This window comes from Streptopelia decaocto (assembly GCF_964273445.1).
Source record: "Streptopelia decaocto genome assembly, chromosome: 4".
Classification (NCBI taxonomy): Eukaryota; Metazoa; Chordata; class Aves; order Columbiformes; family Columbidae; genus Streptopelia; species Streptopelia decaocto.
Genome location: NC_138658.1, coordinates 5,442,307 through 5,467,503, shown reverse-complemented (window position 1 = coordinate 5,467,503; position 25,197 = coordinate 5,442,307). Strand labels below are relative to the sequence as shown.

Below are 25,197 nucleotides of genomic sequence, written 5' to 3'. Positions count from 1 at the left end.
TTGCCTTTGATCTAATGTGCTACTTCTATGTATGGTATTAGAAGCTTCATCTCAGCATGTATTAAATCCAAACTTGGTTAGGTTGCCAGCTGGCAATCTCATACCTAATGTTATACCTATATGTAAGCGTTCATACCCTTTTCTCTTTAATTTTAGAAAGTCCTGTCTGATGTACCTGAATATTTTGATTATCAATAACTATTCAATCCTGTTTAGTTTAATCTAACTTCAAAGGCATCTTGTGGCTGTATTCTACAGCATAATTATGAGTTGCGAGAGCTTTAGAAAACATATTTTCCAATACTTTTCAACAAAACAAAAGCAGTTCTCATGCCAGACAGAGCTTGAATGTTAATCTAGGCTACCAATACTTCTAACAAGTTTGTGAAAGCACAAAGAGTTCAAAAGCTGTCACAAACTGCATGTAACTCTGCTACTGCACTGTGATAATGCTGCTAGTCTTGCAACAGAATAATACAAACTATTTTTGAAATTGTTAACACACTGTTACTTGCAGATAACTGCAGTTAGATGCCAAAATACATCCAGGAAAGAGCTAAAACTGAGATGCTTTTTGTGTTCAAGTATTCTCACTTAAATAACTGAACTGATATTTGACTGAGACCCATGGCCCAAATTTAAAAACTTTGTCATTTGAAGAATATTATTTTAATAGATTGAAGCACCACAGTTTTAAGTATATCCTGAATTTAAACTTGGCATGGCAACAGTACTTACTGAAGAATGCATGCAGGTTTGGAGTTCTGTTTGTTAATTGGAACTTTAAAAATTTCAGTGTTAAGCAGGCAGGTACAAGAGAAATGACTGAAGGGCCTGATTCTGTGTGATAACCCACTGCATCCCAAAACAGGAAGGTGTTACCTGCATCTGTATTTCTCTACTGAAGTTAGATGCCTTCTATGTTACAGTGCCTTTTCTTCCCTCTCTGATATTAGTAGTTGTTGAAAAAATTAAGCACATTTACCAATCTGAGGGGCCTGTACTGCACCTATTTTGGAGATGTGCTAAGCATACTGACACGATTTGCAAACTCAGAGTTGAGTTTTTGTGTTTTCAGAAATGATTTGCTTATTCAAGCATGTTTAGCAGCTGTATTTCCAATAAACAAAGGGACTGATGTATTGAAGGCCACTGATCTACAAGTGTCTGGAACAATTGTTTTCTGTAATGGGAGCTGGTAAGGCTGTTCTGGTCCCTCCCTAGAAACTCCATTGACTTTTGCACCATAGTGGATTATGAGGAAAAAACCCAAAGAACTGCAGCTGGTTTAGCATTGCTCCCTCACGGGGTTCATCTTGATCCCTGCAGAATCCAGCCTGTAAAACACAACGCCAGCATGTTATGTCTCGGACATCCTGCTGACACTACTCTGCTTATCTAATCACACTAATATTGACATATGACTGCTTCTCCTTTATTCTGTGGTAACCCTTGTTCTTTAGCGACATGCAATTCAGTGCAGATATGTCAATATAATCTGGGCTTCTAGCTTTCAGTCGTGTACTGACCCTCCTCTGGGATCTTCTGGTGGATTTAAAGGTCATCACGAGGTAAGAGGTCACTACTAGGCATGTTCCTACAAAACATTAATTGTTTCATCAATGATTTTGAGACTTTAAGGTTGGTTTTGATCTAACTTCAGAACAATAGAAAATTTAAATTTCAAAGTATGTTTGCAAGACTTGGGGACAATAGCCTGAAATGTTTCACTTTTAATTTGTAAATGTAAAAATTCTTTTTTATAATGCTACAGTACAAAGTAAGGCTACCTTGAAAAAGAGCGCTTAACTTCTCAACTTCCCTTTTCTTAAAAAATGTAGTTTAGCTCATAAGAATGTGTAGTGTTTTTCCTTTTTTGTGTGGATGTTTGTTTTTTGTTTTGTTTTGTGTTTTTTTTTTTTTAACACAGAAAAAAGAAGAGCTATTTTTTTTTTTCAAAGGTGCAAAAATACATTTTTTTTCCAGAAGATGACTCTTCTGACAAAGATTATCTGAGCAGTGTGAAGCCATATGAGCAACATTAATCTTCATGGTGAATAGTGTTCTCTTTCAAGGAAGTTTATTAGTTTCTGTCTCCCTGCACACGTATCCCTGGGTACTCTGAGCCCTGACCCACAGCTGCTCTAGGCTGGCTCAGCTCTCCAGGCACTGGCTCACTTCATACCGTCAGAAGCTGTAGCCCACAGCTACTGCATTTTTTAAGTTAGAAGCCTGTTTACCAGCTGAAAACTTGAGATGGTCCTAGGCCAAAACTTCAGATTCAAAACAACTTGAAGCTTTGACACGACAAATATGATCCTGTCTTGAGCCTACACTAACAAGGTGGGGACAAATATTTCTAAAGTGTCAGTGGAATTTTATTAATCTTAGTTTTCTAACGAGCAGATATGAACTGAGCATAACTTCATCTGCGTTTCTCCATTAATGAAAACTCTCATTCTTATTGTGGTTGAAGATCCTTAAATATCTCTATATATTAGTCCTTGAAAATGTGAGCAGTAAAGGCTTTAATACTATTATTTTATTGTAAAGATTTTGTTTTTAAAAATACTGAAACAATATTTAGTCTTAAGGAGCAAATGGATCACATTTCTTATCAGAAACTTGGTGTTTTACAGCTTCAGAGAGGGAGAGCTAATGAACTGGCTATTGGAGGGTTGGAGAATGACTAATACCTCCTGCAGGGTGAAATCTATTGCATAATATTAACCTTTTGCGTGAGCCAAGCTTCCCAGGATAGTAAACAATACACAAATGGTATGGATAGTGCAGCCTAAGAAAATAAGCAAGTAATGATTGATTTAGCATAGCAATGCCATTATACCTGTCATATTTTGAGGTCTGTACCCCTAGCACTTGTAATTCAACATTAAACTATTAAAATTACAGAGTCAAACTCTTCTGTAAAACTTGAGATCCCACTTTTCCTTTTGAATGCTTTACTGTACCAATATGAGGTATTTTGGCCAACGCGCCTTGAGGCAAAGATTACTTTTAATTCTGTAATTTCAGAATCTTTTCTACTATGATATATCAGGACATATTTCTACTGCCATTCTGTGAACCCTACCTTTCAAAAATGAATCAAGATTTGCACAGTGATGACATTCAGGCTTTATTATCTTAAGATTTTTTAGGCCAAACAGTATGGTTTTTATCTGGCTTCTGTGGTTTTGAGTCTTCACAGTACCCTTTACCTGTGTTCTAGAGCTCTAATCTCTGAATTCCTTTTCAGTATTTGCAAGAGCACAGAACTTAGAACTGCAAGATTCCTGAGGTGGCTATATTGAAAACTGAGTATCTACCTTAGCACACTATTAACCTGTAATTTATTGGACTGTGAGGCCCTGGAAGTTAAAATCTCATGGCTGTGAGTCTTTAAGTCTGCCTGGCCAAGTTAAAAATGAACAAATAGAACTGTTTGGAATTTGCTTACCACAGTGAAGAGAATTACTTATGGAAAATAGTTGGAAAAGGTGTCAGTCCAATAATTTTACGCATCTCTACCTAGATATGTCCCCTAGAAATATCTATTGCTTTATGTCGTTTGATTCAAGGGTGTTTAGTTACAGGATATAATTTTAAAATCCTGTTTAAATAGATAATCCAACTCAGAGTTGAGAGCAAAAGGGTGCCAGAGTTGATACAAGGGATCGATGTGTTTTACCTGCCAAATGTCAGAATTATAATATGTTTGCTATTTTCAAATAAGTTTATTTCCATTGGTTTGAATGACAATAAACAGAGAGGGTTCTTCTGACTTGGGCATAAGTAAATAACACATACGATTACAACTCATGCTAGCTTTGATGTAATTAGTTACAGCTTCACTGCATTTCTAAAGAGAAAACCCACTTCAGAGAGGATTTGGCCCTTTAGAAGATTGGAGAAGCTGATTATGTGTCTTGCCCACTGCCAGTCACCATCTGGTGCATTGGCATCTTGTGCTGGTTTAAATGTGACAGTAACATTACACAGGTGTAATAAAAGCAAGAAACAAAACAATAGTGAGTCAGGACCATGAAGTACTGTTGGGAAATACTTATTTTACAGTGTACAAACAGATTGTTCTTTCAGTTTGAGAAAGCGAATTTGGCTCTGTTAGTACCTGACAAAGCTGTATCAGGCTTGATATGAACAAAGATCAGACTTTCTGATTGGGTCTGTACATCACAAGAATATATGCAAAATCTGGAGTAGTCCTTCAAGTGCTACTTGTACAGTTTGAAAGGTGTGTGACCTCTGCTCTTATTGTTAGCAAGTACTTCTAGCTCTTGGGATCTTTTTTGGTAACACTCAGTTTAGAAACTACATTTTTCTTTTAAACTAGAGTAATATGAATGTGTCACTCCTTGAGGAAAAAAAATTGGCTCTCAAATAGAGCAGGATTTTCATTCTACAGAGGTTTGTCAAGAGAGAATAATTCTTAATGGAATCATCCAGGAATTCCTTAAACTTTTCAGCATTATGCAAATATGGGCCTAAGAACTAAAGCAAATATGAATTTATTTAATTACACTAATTTAAATAATCCTTTACATTTCTGCTACTGATAAAAAGGAAGTCTCAATATATTTTGAGATTAACCCTTTGGCATTGCACAACAAAGCACTGACAAATCTTTCTGATGGAACCAGCAACCTGTTTTGATTTACCTGTTTTAACCAGTTTGCAGTTGTTTCCCATTTATCTAGTGGTCCTAAGGCACTTTTCAAGTATAGACTTCTTTGAATTTCAGAATGCCGTCAATAATTGACTGTTTACTAAAGCTGTGTTCAGAAATAGAGACACTGTAGAAGAAAATACAGGTGGTGCCAGTTCTGCTACTGACAGCGCTACTGCCTAAAGAATGTTGTGGTTCTACTAGCAGCAAAGGAAATTTGTGTTGTTTTCTCTGGAAAAGACCCAAAATGCACAAATAAATGGACAGGTGGGTAAGGTGGAGAATCTTCAGCCATGGCTGGTGGTATAACCAGTGCAGATGGGGACTGTCATTTGGAACAACCTGCAACTAAATTGTGTGTGGGCTGGCTTTGGCTTCCACCAGCCAACTATGAGGGAAACATGAAAATATCTTGGCTATTCAGGGTCTAATTCAGAAGAGCAGCATTTAGGTTTTCCAATAGTAGAATTTATATGATTGTAGCTCTCTCTAGATTTATTTTGTTTTCCTGGTAGTAGGTTATGCTGCTGGCATTTTTTCTTTTTTCCTGCTATACTTTGTGCATTGAGAAATTGTTTATGAAGAATTTATCCAAATGAGTTTCTCTGTTTGTGAAGTATGTTCAGCCATGACTCCTTCCCAGTGCTGTTACCCAGGCTTTCTGGCACACACAGTACAAAATTCTCATTTCAGAAAACTTGGAATCAGGGACAGTATCTCAGCTCATGTAATTCAGCACAGTTCCACAGAGGTCTGAATGAGAATCTGTTTATAAAAATATTCGTCTTTAAAAATATGCTGTCTCTTCCCACTACAGAGATAGGTAAGAATTTTGTAACAGGCAGTTACAAAATAACTTGTCAATAGTAGAAATTTCTCCTGAGCTGGAGCTGCTGCTACATGGCTGCTGTCCTGAAACCTGAGGATTTTTATCTAAACCAACTGACAGCCCCTAGGAATATACCCATGAACAGTCACAACTTTCTGTTTGTTAAAAAGGATGCATGAAAGAACATGCTTTTTTTGTGTGTGCATTAAACCTTCTTAAAATGTTAGGCTAGACACAAATCCATGTCTTGACTTGGGCCTGAGAGAAGCGAGTTACCTAACTGGCTGCCAGCCAAGTGGCTCATTCCAAGGTCCAGGTGCCTTGACTGCAGGGGTACTGCTGGTGAGGTGTGTGTGGCGGGCCATACCTGTTCGTATACCTGGCCTAGGTCTGGACCTTGACCTTGACTATCTCATCTGCCATTTTGTGGGTCATGGCAGGTCGATATGGGGCCTGCTTTTGGGGTGCAGGCACTGGGGGAAGGGGCTGTGTGGCAGACGGGGGAAGGCGATCAGGCAGACAGCTAGCAAGGGCAAAGCGTGCACTTGGGGCAGTTCAGAAATGACTCTGCACCTCCATGGATGTGTCTGGTTTTGTGACCCTTCTCCCCTGGGCCAGAGCTGGCAGCAGCTAGGGGTTTTGCAGACTTCGCCTCTGCCTGGGTGTAGGGCTATCTCTGAGCAGCCCCCTGTGACCCTTCTGTTGTGACACCGGCTGACGGGGAGGCCCTGCGGCTGCCCTTAGTCCCGGGCCGGCGGGGCTCGGCTGACGCTCGGTAACCAGCCTAACACGGCGGCGGGGACCAAAAAGCGGCACGGCCCCCTGCCGGGGACTCCCGCAGGGCAAGGGGGATCAGCGGCGGGGGAGCGGCGCCCGCCCTGTCCGCAGCCCTGGGGCACCGCCGCGCTGCTGCCCGCCCCGTCTCCCCACTACGCCCCCCGGGGAGGGGCCGAGCCGGGCGGGAGCCGCTCCCGCCCCGCGGAGCACCGGGTGCGCGGGCAGAGGCGGTAGCGGTGCGGAGAGGTGCGTGGTGCTGCGTGCCTGCTGACACTCGCTGCGTCCCGCGGGGCTGGAGATGCTCCCACGCGGGGCGGCGTTGCGGGGCGCCCCGGCCGCGGCGACCTTCGCCGACGACGTGCTGCGCGTCTTCGGGGCCAACCACAGCCTGTCAGCCGGGCAGCTGTCCGCGCTGCTGCAACGGCTGGGCGCTGCGCCGGCCCTGGGCGCGGTGCTGCCGCTGACCCACCTGCACCACAACCAGGTACCGCGGGAGCCGGGTTTGTCCGGGTGCCGCTTAGGCTGCGCGGCGAGGGCTGGGCTATAGAAACGCACGTCCAGGAACAAGGGCACCGAGCTGGGTGGGCAGCTCCGTAGTTTCTTAAATTTCGTCGCTGTCGTGTTTCCCCACGTTGAAGCGGGGAGAGAGGAAGGGAGGGAGTGTGGGAGCAAAGGTCTCCTGAGGCCCTGGGCCCGGATTTCGGGCAAAGGTACCGGCCCACCGGGGAGACCAGCTTGCGGCAGGGGAGAAATGCCATCCGTCAGGGAACTGCTGCGGTGCGGGGCTGCCCGAGGGGTCAGCTCTGCCTCCTCATTGCTCAGCTCTTAAACTGGCGCGTTTACTGTGTAAATAGCATCTGGACAACAGTGAGAAGTGTATGAGAATCGGCTAATGTTTCTGTCCAAGAGCTATATATGCAAATCTTCAGGACTTGTTAAAAGAAAATTGTTAGGTGATAGCACAATCTTGATTATAGACAAGTCTGCTTGTGTAAAGAAACGTCTTCAGAAATTTTCACATCTTTCATCTAAACTGAGTGCAAAGTGCGCACCCATCAATTCATATACTAAAAGTTGTTTAAAATTACGTTTAATTTACTATAATTGAAATAGCACTTGTCATGGAAATATTTTACTCTGTTTAATGTCTCTATACTAAACTCAGACCTCATTGCTACTTTTAAAGTCTATATAATTTCACACCTCTGTAGTGTCCTAGGCTGAGTTTGTTTCTTTGAAGGGGAATCTTGAGGCTGGTGGAGATTTCCTTATGCTCAGGAATCAGGGACACCAAGTCAGTCATGAGAATGAAAGGAAAGCTCTGGTTTGGTTCAGCTCCCTGAGAAACAGAAGGGGCATAGTTCTGGAGACCTTGAGAAACTTCTTTTTTACATTGGGAGTGGTAGCTCTTGTTCTGTGGAGGAGATTTGGATAAGTTCCGTACACTTTAGAAAGAGTGCAATTCTGGTGTCTTTACCCTTAGCAGAGGTTTAGTTGGGAATTAATACCACTGAAATCAATATACTATTCAGTATAAGCATGGCAATATTTGCCAGACTTACTGCTTTCGAATCTCACAAATTGAACACTGTTTCAACACAGTGTGTTAAAAACATAAACATTGCCAGTCACACACGCTAAATACAAGTTTGCAGTGTTGAATATGGCTATGAAAAGGAGCTTTCTTTAAAAGGGAATAGAAATGAGTAGCTTCTTTAGTCCTTCAGGTTTTCCCTCTGCAAAAGCACGTAGCACTCGTACACAGACTTTGGCATAGGCTACAGAGGAAATAAAAAAAAGTAATACGCTTTCTTTAAATGCATGTTCCTTATAATTCATTTGAAGTTTAACTGAAATTTTGTTACAGGCTTGTTCTAGTTTTGTCTGTTTTGAATAATATCTAGGATACCATACTGAAATGCACATACTTTTTTTCTGAGTTACTTGTGTTCTTTCTCAAAATTGGCCTTAAGGTTGCTCCATCTGTTAGTACCATTTAAGAAATGCATTTTACCTCCTGGCTTTTGGTCCATCATAGATGTTAGGTATATGAATGACTGTGGGCAGGTAGTGCATACAAATGCATACTCATACCGAGTAAAACATATGTGATCATTTTCAAATACTGTGACTCTTCGTGCTTACAAGTTGGTAATTTAGAGTGTCTACTGGACATGACAGCAGACATAAAGTGGCCTAATCTGACTTTATATGTTGGAATGCACCCGAGGCCTTAGCTCTACCTGTTCTCTATGGATGAAAGTAAATAACTCTGGAAGGTGATTTGTGCCTTTCTCAGGTAGGCTGAATCCATTCAGGCTGCCCAAATATCTGACTGTAGGAGGAAAAAAGGTTTATCTTAGACTTTCAGTTCTTAACTTCAGTGTCCAGAGCTAGTGGGATGACCCCCAAGGCTTTCTTCCAGGCAAGATTACGCAGCCCTGCTCTATCAGAGTCCCTCATCCAAGCCTGAAGTAGTTTTTTGTGGAGAGCTGATCTGTAAGGGACAGGTGATACAGCACTGCAAGAACTGGCAGGAAGGAACAGTCTCTCTTAGTTTTACCCCAGTATCAGTGTTTAGTGTTAGTGTTTCATTCATAACAATTTTAGTAAGCTTCTTAATCTCACAAGGAAGATCCAGCAGAAGCTGATCCATTTTCTTAAAGATTGAAAGAGTTTGGGTGTGTAAACCAGGAGAAGACAGTTGCTTGATTTCTGTTTTTCATTGATACCAGGCTGACTTGAAAAGATAAGGGAGAAGAAAAAAAGATTTAGTTCGTTGATGATGATGTTTGAATGCATACTTATGTAAGCATTTATGGTAACTTATTTCCTATGCTGTGCATGAAGATGCTGATTTTTTTTTCCTGTAAAACACACAAAAGAAAACATTTTTTTTTTGAGTACTGTTAAAGAATTTTTGATTGAACTGTCTCCATTTCATTAAGCTTTTGGTCTCTTCTTTCACCATGCACTTTTATAATTCTCATAATTTTGTGTTTATATTTTCTTTGCTCTTCATTTTTTCTGTTATCACCTTTCCTTAATATATAAGCTAAGACTTCCTGTCAGAGAAATAAGTAGTAACTGAGCAAACTCAAAAACTGGTCACTGCATTTTTTTCTTTTTACTGTTGAATTCCACCATATTTTAATCCTACTAATTGGGATGAAATTAGCAATTTCAGTAGGTGAATGCATGTTTACTCTGTATCTTACATTATTAGCAAGATAAAAAAATGTGAAACCAGACTGGAGCTTCTGCCATTGAGTTCATCATAGTATGATAGCGATAACCTGTGTGCTGGAGGATTAAATTACATGCTCAAAAGTTTTGGTCAAAAATACATAGAAGAAAAATGGGCTTTGGAAAGAAAGCTTGTTAACATCACTTTTTGTTTGTGCTTTGCTGTAATCAGTAGGTGCTAAAATCATGCCTCAGTTTTCTTCTTGGACTCTTCTAAATCTATATTTATGCCAATCCGTATGTTATGCCAGAATACTGTGTCGTAATGTAATGCATTTTCATTTTTAAACAAGACCTGTGGACAACATGAAGTTATTTTTTTTTTTATATTCATGATCAGATATAAGTAGTTTTCACATCAAGATGAGTCATAAAAACAATTACTTTGGTGCTTTGGATAGACTAGAACCAGGTTAGTATCTGCTTTGATTTTGGTTTTGGTATGGTAGTGTTTCACTAATTACATCTTACGCCTTTTGAAAGAAGGGGCAATGGCCTGAAAGAGGCTTATTTGTTCTACCCTTTCAATTTCTTATTTCTACAATATTGTCAGCGAGTTTCAGCATTCATGGGCAGTTTTCAGCTCTCAGCATGAACAAGCTGCCTTGAGCATGTCAGTGTGTCAAGTGCATTCGAGCAGCTTCATCAGGTTTGACTCCCATGGAGCGTTGCTTATTGAAGGCCTGGCCGTCTCCTAGCATCCAGGTCTTACCAGTGCTGAGTGACAAAAAGGTGTCACCACATCAGCATTGGATGCTTCAATTTGTTACAAGTATGTTGAGGAAGACATAGTCATATGTCTCTATTTCGCCTTATCCAGGCTAAGGCTCAGAAAAACATGCTGATCAGATGGATATTCAAGGCATTCTTTCTGGGCTGTGTGACCCACAGCGCAGCTCTGGTGGGGGCCAGGCCAGTATTTAATCTGGCAACATCTAGAAACCGCAGTCCAGGTTGCTGTGGGGTATCTTAGTACTTCACATGTGGAATGCTACGGATAAAACAAAGGCAGAGCAAAGATAAGAACATGGCAGGAGATAAGAAAAGTGACTGAAGCGTTTACAAGATGGTTGGTACTGTAGTATATTTTTTTAATTTTCCAGGTAGAGGTCTGTACATTATTTTTGTCTGAGCAATTATCCAGTCCTTTCCTTCAAAAGATGTGGTGAGCTGGCATCCACTTTTCATTTATAAAGATACTGGTATAAAGAGATTCTAGATAGTTTGGCATCACTTTATTTCATTTCCCATAAAAAAAAAAAAAAATCCCAGACTGGCCAGTCATTTTTGGGAGAGCCTTACTAGGAGAAAAGTGAACATCTGTTTGAATGACACAGTCGATGGTTTAATTTTTTAAGTCTGAATGCTTTATAGTTGTGTAAATTCTAGGGATTTAAGGCCTCCCTAATTCTGATGAAAGCATTTATTAAATTATTTTTTAATACAATCAGTTATGTTGTATCTTCTTTGTGATTGTTTGTTAAGTACTGGGTGACAGTCCCATTACAACCAGTTCCCTCACCTCGGTGTTCTGACAAGGCTTACTGGATAGCAGGGGACAGACTTGGCAGGAGACTTGCTGAGCCAGGACATCATTCTTAGGCCCCTGTTCATGAGGCTGAATTTGTTTTCTTCTGAGATCATCTGTCAGTCTTACAAAATAAATAGCTTATGTTTTTACAGCAGTGTGGCTGTCTTAATGTATTTATCCTCCAAAGATAAATGCAGAGTTTTGCAGTGTCCAAACATGAGTTGCTCCAGTCCAAGGGTTCTAATAGATTTAATCTTTTAATTAATCCATTAATTCTGCCAGTGAACTCATGCTACTTTGCTTTTTAGTTCTTGGATGTATGTAGGAGTTTACTGAGAGGATGAAGTGACTTGTAACAATGAATCATTTATACGAATCATTATCTTCTGGGTTTGTCCCTAATCAAAATAATAATAGGAATTAAATAAAATGCTGATTCTCACCCTCACATAAAAGAGCTCTTGTCCGCTGGTATTTCTTGCTTAGTTGTTTGTGTGTAGCCAAAGTTACAAGTCTCAAGTTTACAAATTCATGCTGTGTCTGGTTTATTTTTTCTCCATAATCTCTTTTTCTACATACAACATGGTTTGGATTTTTCTGAGCTAATATTAATACTTACATATTAGCATATTAAAATACTAGCAATCCATTCTGTATCTCTGGGAACGAGATAATTCAGAATAATTTCTCTTAGAGATAGTTAGGTTAGGAATTCTCAGCTCCTACTAGCTTGTTTTGCTAAGGACTTTTCACTGCAAACTTCCGGAAATGGCTTTATCAGCCACTAATACAAGAAGCACCGTATAGAAACTATTTCTATAGACTACAAATATCCTTTCTTTGTTTCACATTGAATATTTTAGCCATGTATTTAGCCATGTATTTTTCCATAATGCAGAGTTAATGGCAAAATGATTAGTCATACAACCAGTTTAGAAAGTTGCAGAGGTTCATGTTTTGAGTTGTTAGAGGCACTATCTTCAGTGACGATGTCTCTATGCACTATTTCTGCTGGTGTTAAACAGAGCAACATGCTTTAAAACAGAACACGTTTTCTGTTATCTAACTATGTTTATTTTATATGTGATACTTGGACATTAGCATGGACATTGAAAGGTGAAAGTATGTGCACATTGCTTGTATATATTTGAGTCTTCAGTGTCTCATGGCCTTAACAAAATTTAGACTTGTAAGTTCAAGGATGTTCTTGAATGCTCTACTAGACTGGGTCATTAAAGAAGAAGGGCAGAAACATCCTGGATGTAATTGAGCTGAAGTTACTTGAATTGCCTGCATGTTCTCTTCCTTCAAGCTAGATCAGAAATAGTCACATTCACAGTGCGTGTGCATGCCTTTCACCTTTTGGGACAGTGTTAGAAAAATACTTATTAACTGAAGTGGAAGCAGCTCTGTTGAAGTAAATGACTTGCAGTTGCTTTGGCTTGTCTGTAGAAGGAATTTGCTTTATAAATAGTAATCTTGAATTATTGGAGAAGTGCTGTGGAACCTGAAGGCTATCAAAACTGAAAAGAGCAGGGAGTGACCATTCATTTTATTTCGCTAAGGCTTCCAGTGCTCTGCTTTTGCAACCACACTGATATTTGCTGCAGGGAGAGTTAGGCTCTAACTTGTTGTCTCATATGGAAGAAAACATTTGACTTTTGTTTTTTTTTGTCTTAAGACTCAAACTTTGTATGTGTTTGTTGTACCGCAATAAGCCAAATCACTTTTGTTTATACCCCAAAAAAGAGCACTCTTTCCTTGCTAATTGTTGTAGGAAATCATGAATGCAAATAAATGGAAAGTGTTGGATAAAAGACTTCAGCAGTGTAGAACATTTCATCTAAAAATACTCAATTTTTCTGTAGATCTACATTTTAAGCTATTTCATGGTTTGTCTTCTATGTTTTTGGTTGAAAATAACAAACGTAGCAACCAGCCCTGCCCCTGGCCTGGTTTAGTGTTGCTAAATACATTTATCCTTGACCTGTTAGATACTGTTATGTCCTGAGCTGAAGACAAAGTGAAGATCCAAATGGAGAGTTTGTCTCATTGGAGTACACAATGGTTTTACAAACCAATGTTTGCTGCTCACTATTATCGCTATAAAATGAATGAAAAATGAGTGCTGCAGACATTTGGACAATTTTTAAACAGCTAATTTGGGGAGATAAGTAAGAAGCATTGTTGTAAAGTAGAAGTGGTCACTTACATGAATAAACAGTCACTGAATTACTGATAATTTTCTGAACATACTCTGTCACTGAGACTATAACTGTATCTGGTCTGCTCTTAAATGTAATTATTTTGTAATTACGTGAGATTTTAATTGCTGCGAAGCTATTTTTCCAAATGTAAGGTTTAACTGTCCTTGTTCATAGGGTATAATGTCTATTTAAAACATTTCATTGATTTGCGATTTATCTTACTTCTTCAAATCACTTCTGCTTCACATGAAGCAATCACAGTGTTCTGATGCGCAGTGTACAAACACTGTACACTTCCTTGAAAATGTGTTACAGTATTTTGATGATGTAATTTTTGAGTTTCTCAGTATATGACTTATTTTTTAGTTTCTTATTAATGTATTAAATTGGCAAAATCCCTTTTTGTTCCAGTGCTTGACCGGTGAGGAAATTTTTTCTTTGCATGGGATACCAAACAACAGTCATGTATCAAATTCAAGCTTCTCTACAATATGTCCTGCTGTTCTGCAACAGCTGATTATTCACCCGTGTGATCATCAGGAAAACCTTGTTGATACGTCTAAACCACATTCTTTGCAAGGTTAGTTAATATTAATTTTATTAATACTGCTGCTAGAGTGGAGTTCTTAAGAGAATAGTAAGAATTTATCTATACATGACAGGAATGTCTTGTTTAGCAAGATACAATTGGTAGTGGACTATCTAAACAATATCCTGTCATAACAATGATCTATTCAAAATGTTTTAGAGAAAGGTAAAAGAACAGAGTGGGTAATTATGGAACAATTTGCCCATTAAAGGAAGAGTCTGATCTGTTTGGATAATGGATTGTGCCTTGAACCATAAGTACTCTCGCTAACTGGTTAGCTGGTTAATAGGAGAGAAGACGGGAGTACAGAAGGGAGGTTTGTGCAGTTGATTTGCAGTGGAAAATCAGAGTTAGTGGGATGTATGTGCATCAAGGCGACTCAAGGTAAAATTATTAGGGGACTGCATTTGAGTGCACTTGTTGGCAGGTGGGAGTCATGACGTCAGGGGAGCCAGAGACTGTTTTACTGAGCAGAAATACTCGTGCTATTTCCAAACTCCAGCTTCTGCTTTCATGTCATCTTCTGTGCTGCCTCCTCCACATGGAACATCATCACATGGCTGCGTAGCCTTAATCTTGCTTCCTGCTATTTTTCTCACTATTATTTCTGTATTTCTTGTCTACAGAACTGTACAGTGCAGTGAAACATGTAGGACAGGGAGAATTCAGCTGGTTATTGAAGTTGCTTTTTGCACTGACAAGGATCAAATATGTAATGGCCTATTTATTTGATTCAGTATTCCAAATAAATTTGTTGTTCCAAGGGAGTCAGTTGAATTAAAGTTAAAAGTTAGAACGTTGGATGAGCAGGTGCTTAGTGGCAGTATTTATAAGCAGAGATACAGCAGTGTTTTTCATAACTTTGAAATATTAGCATTAATAACATTCTGATTAATATAAGTGATGATGTTTATTAAGAATTATAGATAATTCCTAAAACTTAGCTGTATCAGTGAATAACTGGAATTATATTTGATCAGCCACTGAAACCATGGTGCCAATTTGCCATGGTGGTTCTTAAATTGCTTATACCATAAGAGGGCATATACTGTCAAAAAGTCCTTAATATCCGTACTGGAGGGTAGGATCTGCCTTTTTTTTGGGGGGGGATGGAGGCTCTTTAGGTAGGTTGTATGTGGAGAGCTTGACCTGTAGTTAACTTCCTAAGCTATTTAGACCATCCCCCTTGTTTTTCTTTTATCCTGTGAGCTCAGAAGCAATGTCCACTAGCCAGATAAGCAAGGCAGCCTTCTCCCTGCCCATCCCTCAGCTGCAGTGCAAGAAATCTGTAAGGCCCATGGTTAGAGTATTTTAAAACCATAAGCAGTTACTGCCCATGAACCAAAATCCTCTCTGCGTGTTTCCAGCTGTGCTTATGTGAATTTTCTGCTCAGGGACTCCCACACACTTAACAATATTCTGTCTTCCAAAATACCAACAGACAAGACATACTGAAGAAATTAATACAATAAGCTTTACAGGACAGCTACTTGCAATAACAGAAAATAAGTGCTGCCAAAGCAGAATAAAAGTTAAAAGGCAGCATATAGCGTGTCTCTTTCCTTGGGATTTGTATAACTTGTACGGAATCCAGCTGACTTTAGGGGCACACTCAAGTCCTTCCCTTTCTTGCTTCCCTGAAGGGTAATAGTGAGGTGTACAGAACGGCATGAAATAGCTAGAAATGCCCAGTGGCATTGCTTCTGTACAAGGTGCACAGGTTCTGTGCTCTCTGCTTGGCTTTTTCAGAAAGCTTTTCATACCCTTATTTCCTCTTCATCCCAGGACAGGATTCATGAAGAGCTTGAGCCTGCCTCAGGAAGGCCCAGAGCAGTTGTCCTCACTTCTTGTAAGGAATAATGCTGAGCAATGGTGTTCTAAGGCAGGGATCTTACTTGTACTCCTGCTGTGTTATTTTTTTTTTTACATTTACTGTGGCTCTGTCTCTTGGTTGGCATTACAGTTGTAGAGACAGAAAGAATAATGGTAGCTGGCAAAGGCTGACTGTGCCACCAATGTCAGGGGAAGACACTGTGTGTCCTGAGCAGAACGCTCTGTGCAGATACCTTAGGTCAAACTGTCAAGCTTTTTTTTTTTTTGGTGACAGAAAACGGCTAGGTACTTCGTACCAGTGGATTAGAACACATCCCTACTTATGAGCACAAGTCTTTTAGTACATTATGAGACATCTCCCATGGCATTAAGCATACAGAATGGTGACAGTTGTGTAATTTATAACATGTACTTCAAGTTAAATGTCCCAGTACGTTCTACTCTTCTGAACAAAGAGTACCAGCATGAAAGTTAGGTCGATTGTTAGTGAAGCATGTAGTATCGTGAGAACTTCTCTCACAATTTGGCAATAGCCTGTTTTTCCGTGCTTGGTTTTAAGCTCTGGTCGCCTATCATTTGTGTCATCCACTGATTTACACACAAAATTTGTAAATACATCCTCTTTTTTGTTGTAAAAAGTAATTAGGACTGACATTTGTATTGTAATTTTTGAAACTTACTCTGATTTCCTTGGGATGAAGTAATTTGGGCAACTACACTAAATGCTTCATATTTGATAAATGGGGTTTTTATTTTGTTAACTCAGTTTAAAACATACATTTTGCACAGAATAATGTGTAGAGTTGTCCGTACACTAAACTGGAGGAGTTTCATGCTTCTGTAGTAATTCTAAACTGTAAACAGTGGTTGTGACTCATGATGGCATTGGAAACCCATTTGTTTATTATAAACTTCATTTCCAAAAGATATTTACAAGCTTAATTGTAATTTATTTTAATGGAAATTAATCTCCTGTGTAGCTTAGTGAATCTATCGATATCTAGTTGTGTTTTTTCCCTCTGTCTCTCTCTCAAAAATGGCAAATGAATCTTCTAATTGGCATTAATTCACCTGCAAATGCTTTGAATGTTTCTAATGCTTTCTGTTCTTGACATACTATGAAATTCATTACATGTAAAAATTGAGACACTCTGCAAACAAAGTAGAGCCATCCCTGTTGCAGGGAGGAATCCGGCTTAGCGTGTTTGCTGATTGTGTCGCAGGAAAGTTGGGCTGCAGATAGTTATCTGACCTGTTAGTTTCTGTTGTGCAGAAGGAAATTTATAACTTCTTGACGTACATATTGTAAAGCTTACAATTATGCAACTGCCTTGATTATACCAAAGTGTTCTCATACAGCCAACATTGTGTTGGCTTTGATTATTATCTCTGGTTAATTTTTATAGACAACCCCACTGTCTATGTGGAAAACTCTGTAGTTCTGTGGCATCATTTGAGGCAGTGTTGTAGACATCTTCAGTGCAACCTTTAAAACTTTCCTCTGTACTCACAGGGACCTGAGATGTCACTGGGATAACCAGTAGTCATGAATGAGGCACAGCTTTGGGATGAACTTACGAGCAGCAACAACAACCGCTCTTCTGCCCATTCCCCACCTTCCTCACCCCCCACGCCTTGTCTTTTAATTCAGACTCCAGAATAATTATGGCCTGACTTCCTACAAGTCCTGGTGTCTGAACTCTAAATATCCGAGACTATGCTTATACTGAAGGAAGCTAAGTTATGGTGAACCCTGCTGCATTTGCCAGTTCTTAGGAAAGGTTGTCCCCCTTGTGTACCTAAATCACGTGTCCATCTTTTTGAATCTAGAACCCCCCTTTTTTTTTAATGTGCTTTCATTTCTCTATTATAATTGCCTCTACTAGCAGCTATCTGCCACCTCACCTGTTTGCTAAGCAGTGACGTGCAGTGTTTTCAGCCAGCATAACTACTTTGAATTAGAAGAGGAGGAGGAGTGTTAGGAACAGAAAGTTACCACCTCAGGATGATATGAAGGAGTCATCCTTTATCAGGAAGGATTTTGGGATCTAGTACAGCCTAGACAGCAGAGTTCTTTAGGAGTAAATGACAACTGAATCTCACCCTGGGACTAATAAGTAGTTTTGTCTTATGGCTGTGCAATAGCTGCTTTGACTGTTGGACTAAGCCTTAATTTTTCCTCTTTGCTGACTGTAGAGAGACCTGATTTATACTAGCAGCAGATATGCTATCCCAGATCTTGTACTAGTGCAGTTTCCATTTTTAATAAGGTAGTCCTGGACAGTGTTTCCAGATATTTCCTTCCTGCAGGTATTCATCCTAAGTATCTATACATTCTAAAATTTTTGGATTTGTGATGTGTAATTTCAACTGCTCTTTTTCCCAATTCCATGCCAGTTTAGCTGTTAGAGAAATCACAAGCAGCCTGAAGTGAGTGTTACACTAAAATATTTTATATTTCTGTTTGTCTGTCCACAGTTTGGGGATTTGGGTTCCTGGCTGTGTCTATCATTAACTTGGCATCACTTCTGGGATTGATTTTAACTCCCCTCTTGAAGAAGTCATATTTTCCCAAGGTTTTAACCTACTTTGTGGGCTTGGCCATTGGTACTCTCTTTTCTAATGCAATTTTCCAGCTCATTCCAGAGGTAAGCAAGGGGAATCATTGTTTGTTTAGCATACTAGTTCCTAAAGTATATTAATTTTAGAAGTATGCTGCAGTGGGATTCTGTTTGTGGGTTGCAATCTCCAAAAAGTTGTGGGTGTGCTTCAGTGCCAATAGCTACTATCTCTTTCTGGCTGGGTGAGCAGAGCCATCAAGATCTATGTCTAGTTGTGCCATGGGAAAGACCAAGGGCTATTCTGCCTCTAGACAGAAAGAGAAATCCATTGCATAAAATTCTAGTGAACTTTAATGGGCTACAGGTTAGACCCTCCTTGTCTTGCACTTCTACATTCTGCATGTAAAGTTCTAGTAAATTAAAACATGGTTATCATTTAATCCATGTTAGAAAAATGTAAAAATAGCAGGATCTTTCATAATTTCAGCCTCATGGAAACTCATGGATTCTAGAGAGTCTATATTTTAGAGGAGTATATGTGTAGGGGATGTTTGTTTTTCTGGAAATGTGCTAAGATTATGGACTAATTTGCATTGCTGCTTTTTTTTCGCTGTTAGGCATTTGGCTTTGACCCCAAAGTAGATAACTATACTGAGAAAGCAGTTGCTGTGTTTGGTGGATTCTATATCCTCTTCTTTGTGGAAAGGATTCTTAAAGTGACATTGAAGATCTATGACCAGGTAAGGAAATGTATCACTAACTGAATGAGTCTTCCTTTCAAGTACCTGTTCTATTTTATGACACGCTTGATAGTTTAATAAAATGTGGGGTTTTTTTTTCATTTTACCTGAGGAACTCAGCCTTACTGTGTGTTCTGCTATATCTGTTTAAAATCCATATGGATAGGTTACGCAATCTCACTTTTTTGAGGGAGTTTCAAGCAGTGCTGGGAATTGAATGCAGATCAAGATGAGGTCTGCTGTTACTAGTGTATGCACTATTTGCTCTCAACAGCTAAGTTGTTGCCATGCTAGCTAAACGCATCAGAAAAATAGCGGAACTATTTAAGAGCTGGAGAGCATGAGTCTGCTCCTGGAGCAACCCTTTGGGCAGGAGAAATCAGTGTGACATATTTACCTTCTCAGTCACACGTAAAGTGTCACTGTGCTGACAGTGCCTGAATTTCACCCTCCCTATCTTCAGCTCTGCATTTGCACATGCTCTGGTACACAGACCTGCTTTAGTGAAGCTGAAGTTATCCATATTGCACAGGGCTCTGCTTTCTACCTGTATGCCAGCGTACGTGTTTCTGTGTATTCACGTGAGTGAGGCTTAATTTATCTCAGGGCCTGTCAAACTTTTTGGTCCTCTCTGCTCACATCTTGCCAAGGAAACTGTCCTGTCTTCCTATTGTTACCTCACTTAAGGTTCCCCTTCCCCAGCTGTTGCTGCTATTGAAGGTTACGAAGGTGAACTGTCCCTTGTTTGTAATAGCTGCACCAAAAAAAAAAAATAAAGCAAATGTATTTGTTGCCCTTTGTTTTTGGAAACAGCTGACAAAGGTGAATAGGCTCTGTTTGACAGGCAGCCATGAATAACTAGCGGATGTTGATCACGTATGGTCAGATACTTGGCTTGGGAAGTTCTAGATAAAGGTGTAAAAATGAAAAATCCTCACATATATTCTGATTAGCTTGAAGTAAGAGATAAACTAGGAACTTATCTAAGTTTGGAGTTCATTTAAACATCTAAATGTTTACTGCTGCACATTTAAACATTTACTTGGTGTTGAAAGCAAGGCAGCATGAGCATGATAGCCCATCTTTTCTTTTTTGGTCTCTATTTTCTTATGTTTGTTATTCTGCTTTTGCTTTAATTAGCTACCTGTTTATTTATTTGTCATCTAGACTGGCCATAATGACTCCAAAAATGCTGAACAGAATCATTCTCAGGATAAGACTAATCCACCCAAACCACTATCATCCAGCAATGGGGGGACGTGTTATGCAAATTCAGCGGTCATAGAGAGCAATGGAAATCTTGGTTTTGACAGCATCAGTGTGGTCTCAGCACAGGTATGAACATTTTATGTTTGTTTATTTTATCCCACCAATTATATAGGGGAGAGTTAATATGATTTTTTTTTTTTTGGTCAAGTTTTTGTAAACTTATAGCTTGCGTGAGCCTTATGAAAAAAATGTAGATTTTTGGGGCAAGCTTACAAAAGCTGAATGAAGCACTGAATTTGTAGCCAGCAAAAGGAGCTAGTTGATAGCAGTGTCAGGATGGGTAGGACAGAGATATGTATATAATCAGATATTTTGATTTTAATAAGTTAATTTTAGTGTTATTGTTTTGCTTAAAGAGTGATAGTGTGTTTTAATGTTACATGATCCATATTGTCTTCTGAACTACATAAAGTTATGTGAGAATGGTTGGTGTGTGTGAGAACCTGGTTCCTCTGAATCAATGATTAAAGAGGAAAACTAATACAGTAACTTTTGTCCAGTATATTGTGAGCACTGCTTGTGCTAGTCCAGTATATTTGGATACTGTTAGAATTATGGAGGTAACATGTTGAGACAGAAGCCATTCCTCCTGGTTTAAGTATTACTCTCTTTCAGATTTGTTCTCTATGTTTCTCTGTTTGTTTTCACGCTACAAATTCTCTTCCTGTTTTAATTTTTTTCTCAGATCGAAGGAAGCTGTAAGTTGGTGTGCTTCTTTACTCTCTTCCTTGTACAGTGAGGAGCAGTATTTTAAAAAAACACCTAGAAACAATTCTCTGATGACAGAGGCAGATTTTTTCATAGTAGAGATTTCTGGTTTACCACCCATGTTCTTCAGCCAGCAAGTTGGTTGTGGGGAGCAGTTGATTGTGGGGAGCAGTGAAAAGGAGGAGGAGAGGAAGCCACAGACAGGCCCTAAGAGCTGGGAGAGAATCCGAGAGTTCTGCATTGACCCTGCAGGCTCACAGGACATGTGATGTGCAGAGTTTAAAGCAGCAAAATTGTACTTGTCCTTTCTGTAGAAATGTCACGAAGTGTGGTGGGTACTGGGCATTTGAAGTATTAGGAGAAACATGCGTAATAATTAAAACTGCATGGACACCAAGAGGGAATTAGTATTATGAGTGTCCCTAAACTGCATTTTGTAGATTTATAAAACAAACAAAGAGCCCTCAACTCTCTGTGGAGACAGTCATCTCCACTGGCATGGGTGTTATTTTTTGCCCTGTTTGCCAGAAGTTTTATCTGGACTCACTCCATTATTATGTTTTGGCTAGCCATCTGCTTATGTATAACAGAAACATAACAAATCATACCATTTATAATAATAATAAAATGTAACTATATAGTGTTTATTTCTAGCAACTAGTTTAGATGCAGTGCTTTTGATCATAAAATACTGTAGATCACCCCAAGATCCTTTGTGGAATACTCATACATCTCCTTTTACATGCCATGTTGACTTAAGAACTTGAAATTTCACAAAGCTTCTTCTCTACTTATTGTTCTTACGAAAATTCATGCTTTCCATTCTTTCTTCCTCTCAGTTTCTCCAAAGCTAGGAAGATATTATGTTGTATTAAAACCTCCTGAAAGTAACAGGATAAAATTCACTCGGAAGCTAAGGCTGGCTAAAAGGAAATCCCAGTGGCAGAGAGTGTGTGGCTGACAATGGGGTTGGCAACCAAAAAACCATCATTACTCTTGTCCTCCTCGAGGCAGGTTCAAAGGAGCCAGGTAGCCCTTGAGGGTTTTGTGGCAGCTGGGGTAGTGCCTTGACAGCAGGTTCAACTTTACAGGCTTTACAGGTCTTTATGAGGGTACCATTTGACATGAGCCAACACATACCTAATAGAATTTTAATGTGTCCTTGTAATCTAAGCTTATTAGAGAGGGCAAACTTTAGCCAGAAATCATCTTGTAGGCTTTGGGGGAATTTGAAGTCCAGTTGTGCCAAAGTGTAGTAGCTGTTTTCAGCCATGGGGAACCAGCGATTTTTCTCTTTTAATGCCAGAACAGACTGGCTGCCAGAGTAAATTTAAATGTTTAATTAGTCACATACTTCCAGATTTCACTTGCAGCAGTAATCACAACCTTGGAAACCTCTTTTGTGCTTGCCTCAAATTTGTATCTGCTTTGTATTAGAATTATATGGCTTGACAGTAGGAGCTCTGAAGAAAAGCTGTTTCAGAGACAAATTGCTGAAATGTCTGTATCCTCGAGCGCACAATATTAGAATTGTATAACAAAACTTTTTTGTGGCCTTTATTTATGCTATGGAGGCAGTGTCAGGATGCATTCCTGATCCTGTGGGCACTTCCACAGGACACAAAATGGCATGTCTGGTTCATGTCTGAGGGAGTCAGATATGCATTAGAAATAGCAATAGTAATCTGATGAGATATCATAGGATAAAATAAGAGAGTCTTGGTATAATTTTTAAGTTTGAGAACAAAAGAGGGGCCATTAATTTTAAAGAAAAAAATTGGGTTCAGAAGAACAAAAATACCAAGGATGTCTTGGGTTTACTGTAAACTGTGGAGATACACATAATACAGAACTGCACTAATAGTTAAAAAAGTCAGACCTGATATTCCAGCTGGGTATTACAGAGTTCCTTAGCTGGCATCTCTTCTGTAATGTCTGCTAAACTACCATGACAAAGTGGGAATAATACAGCACAGACATTGTTTTTTTCTTTGAAATCCTATATATTTGTGGGGTAAATGTGTCAGTAGTCTGCCTTACCTTAAACATTAAAAATATGTATTAGTTCTTCATCTGCTTCTATCAGATACACAGTATAGTAAAGTTCAGAATGTAAACCCAGACAAGCAACCTCCTTGTACTTCATATAATTTACAAAAGATGTCAAGACATTATCTGAAATAGTTTGCAGGCAATGATTATTGTACTTCAAAGCTACACAGTAAACAGCAGATAGCCATTTATATACTACAGAAGCCTCTCAGAAGTTGATTCCTAGTTTTTAAACTGTAATTGTTTCTGCATTTCGAAAGATTAGATCAAGAAACTAATTTCTAGAAGTAAACCAGTACTGTTTTCCTAAATTAATTGCAATGACTTAAAGATTAACCAGCTCAAACCTCAGTGATTCTCTGGTCAGTTCCGTTCTTGATGAGTTCAGCAGCTAATCTTAATAGCATCTTCTTACTCCGTGTTCATTTTCTTCATACAGGCATAGAAAATTCAGCATGTATGTTTGTAAATTATTTATTTCAGCAAAAACGCCTGTGAGATCAGGTTTTTGTCTGTTGTATGTCTGCAATGCTTTGGACTGCATTGGAATTACGAACTGTGCTGCTGGTACCGAGAAATGGGTCCTTTACTTAGTTCTGTGGCTAAGCCAGTTATGACCCTACAGCCCCCAGGAAACTGTGGGCACATACATGGTTCCCACATAAAAATGTGCTTTCATGGGACCAAACATAAACGAGCATGTACAAGTGACATTTTTGTACATTTGTATTATTTGCTCACTCTTTTCATTGCTCTTTTAGGAATTTTCATCCTAATAAACTCTTCTCATAAAACTATTTATTTTACGGAGATGCTTGGCATTCGATGTGAGTGTTGTGGTTTAACCCCAGCTGTTCGCTCACTCCCCACCCCCCAAATAGGGGAGAGAATCGAAAGGGAAGGGAGAAACTTAGATTGAGATAACCACAGTTTAATAAAATAACAAAATGCCAATACACTACTAGTAAATATATATATAAAATAGAAATGGAATATAAAGTAAAAGTTACTCAGTGCAATTCCTCATGAACTCTATCCACACCAAGCAGCCAGTCCCAGGAAACAGCACCTGGTCCCAACAGCTGATCCCAGAGAGGGAAAAAAGGCACAAAGGCCCAGAGGCCTCTGCAAAAGCGCAGGATGGTCAAAGGCCAAACTAGTCAAAATCCTGAACAGAACTCCTGTGAACTGGTCTGGCTCCAACAAAAAGAGCGAAGAAGGTGAGAGAGAGGCACCAGAAGAACTAGATTCTCCTTTAATATGAAGCATGACACTAATGGGATGGAATACTCATATTGATCAGTCTAGATGTCAGTCAAGCTCTGCCCCATTCATGCCCCCCTACCTGTGGGCAGAGCTCAGAGTGTCCTTGGCTCTCAGACCAGGGCAATTAAAAACATTAACTCTGTCCCCAGGGTGTCATCTTCTTGTTCTCAAACTGAGTCCAAATAATGACTAGCTGCAAAAAAAGAAAGGTTTCTAACTGCATGAAGAAAATTAACTTCAGTCAAACTAGCACAGTGAGAATTTTTTGGTAATAGAAAGTTTTTACAGAACAAAAACCACCATCACCTTTCCCTTGTGTAATAGAAGTTGCTAATATAACTTTCCAAAATACAGTCTGCTGAGATTAATGTTGCTCTGTCAGAAAGTACTTGGCGTTGTTGTTGTTGTGGTTTTTGTGTGTGTTGTTTCCAAAAAGAACAATGTTCTTTTTTAGTAGAAAAATACATGAATTATTCAAGATGAAAATCTGTGCATTGTCTCAAGCTCCCTTTCATCAGTGAAGCTAGAAACATGCCCAAGACACTTTTGACAGAAATCAAGACATTCCACAAAACAATGCCTCCATAATTTCTTGGGCAGCTTGAAGGATGGTCACCAGGGAACGGATAAAAACATAGAGGAACAGAACTTCAGCTCATGGAGCCAGATGAATAGGTGGAAGAGCTTCACTTATTGTACTTGGATTTTCTCATGCTAATGTTTCTTTTTACTTCCAGTTACCTAATATATGTATTTTATGTGGTTTGCTTTGTATTATTTCTTTCTTAAAGTGAAGTTTGCCTTTGTGGATTAAGAAAGAGGTACATTACTCCTAAGTGGTCCTGTGTCAAACAGAATTAGTACAGGTACAAGTTAATAATCTCAAAAATATGATTGGTATTGCT

At 39.3% G+C, this 25,197-nt stretch overlaps 1 protein-coding gene across 8 annotated transcripts in view; it reads left to right on the top strand.

The window, feature by feature from the left end:
* The first annotated feature begins 6,364 nt into the window (after nt 1-6,364).
* SLC39A8 (solute carrier family 39 member 8) overlaps nt 6,365-25,197 on the top strand; it is a 66,029-nt gene continuing 47,196 nt past the window's right edge. For 5 of the 8 annotated variants that reach the window (XR_014184002.1, XR_014184003.1, XR_014184004.1 and 2 more), the window contains exons 1-5: nt 6,365-6,774; nt 13,686-13,854; nt 18,175-18,344; nt 18,875-18,997; nt 20,165-20,332. Coding sequence is in view for 1 of the 8 variants with exons in the window: in XM_082052100.1 (XP_081908226.1) it covers nt 6,589-6,774; nt 13,686-13,854; nt 18,175-18,344; nt 18,875-18,997; nt 20,165-20,332 (816 nt within the window). In the remaining 7 variants the exon portion in view is untranslated. The remainder of the gene's footprint in view (nt 6,775-13,685; nt 13,855-18,174; nt 18,345-18,874; nt 18,998-20,164; nt 20,333-25,197) is intronic. The other 3 variants (XR_014184007.1, XR_014184008.1, XM_082052100.1) reach the window with 2 other exon arrangements.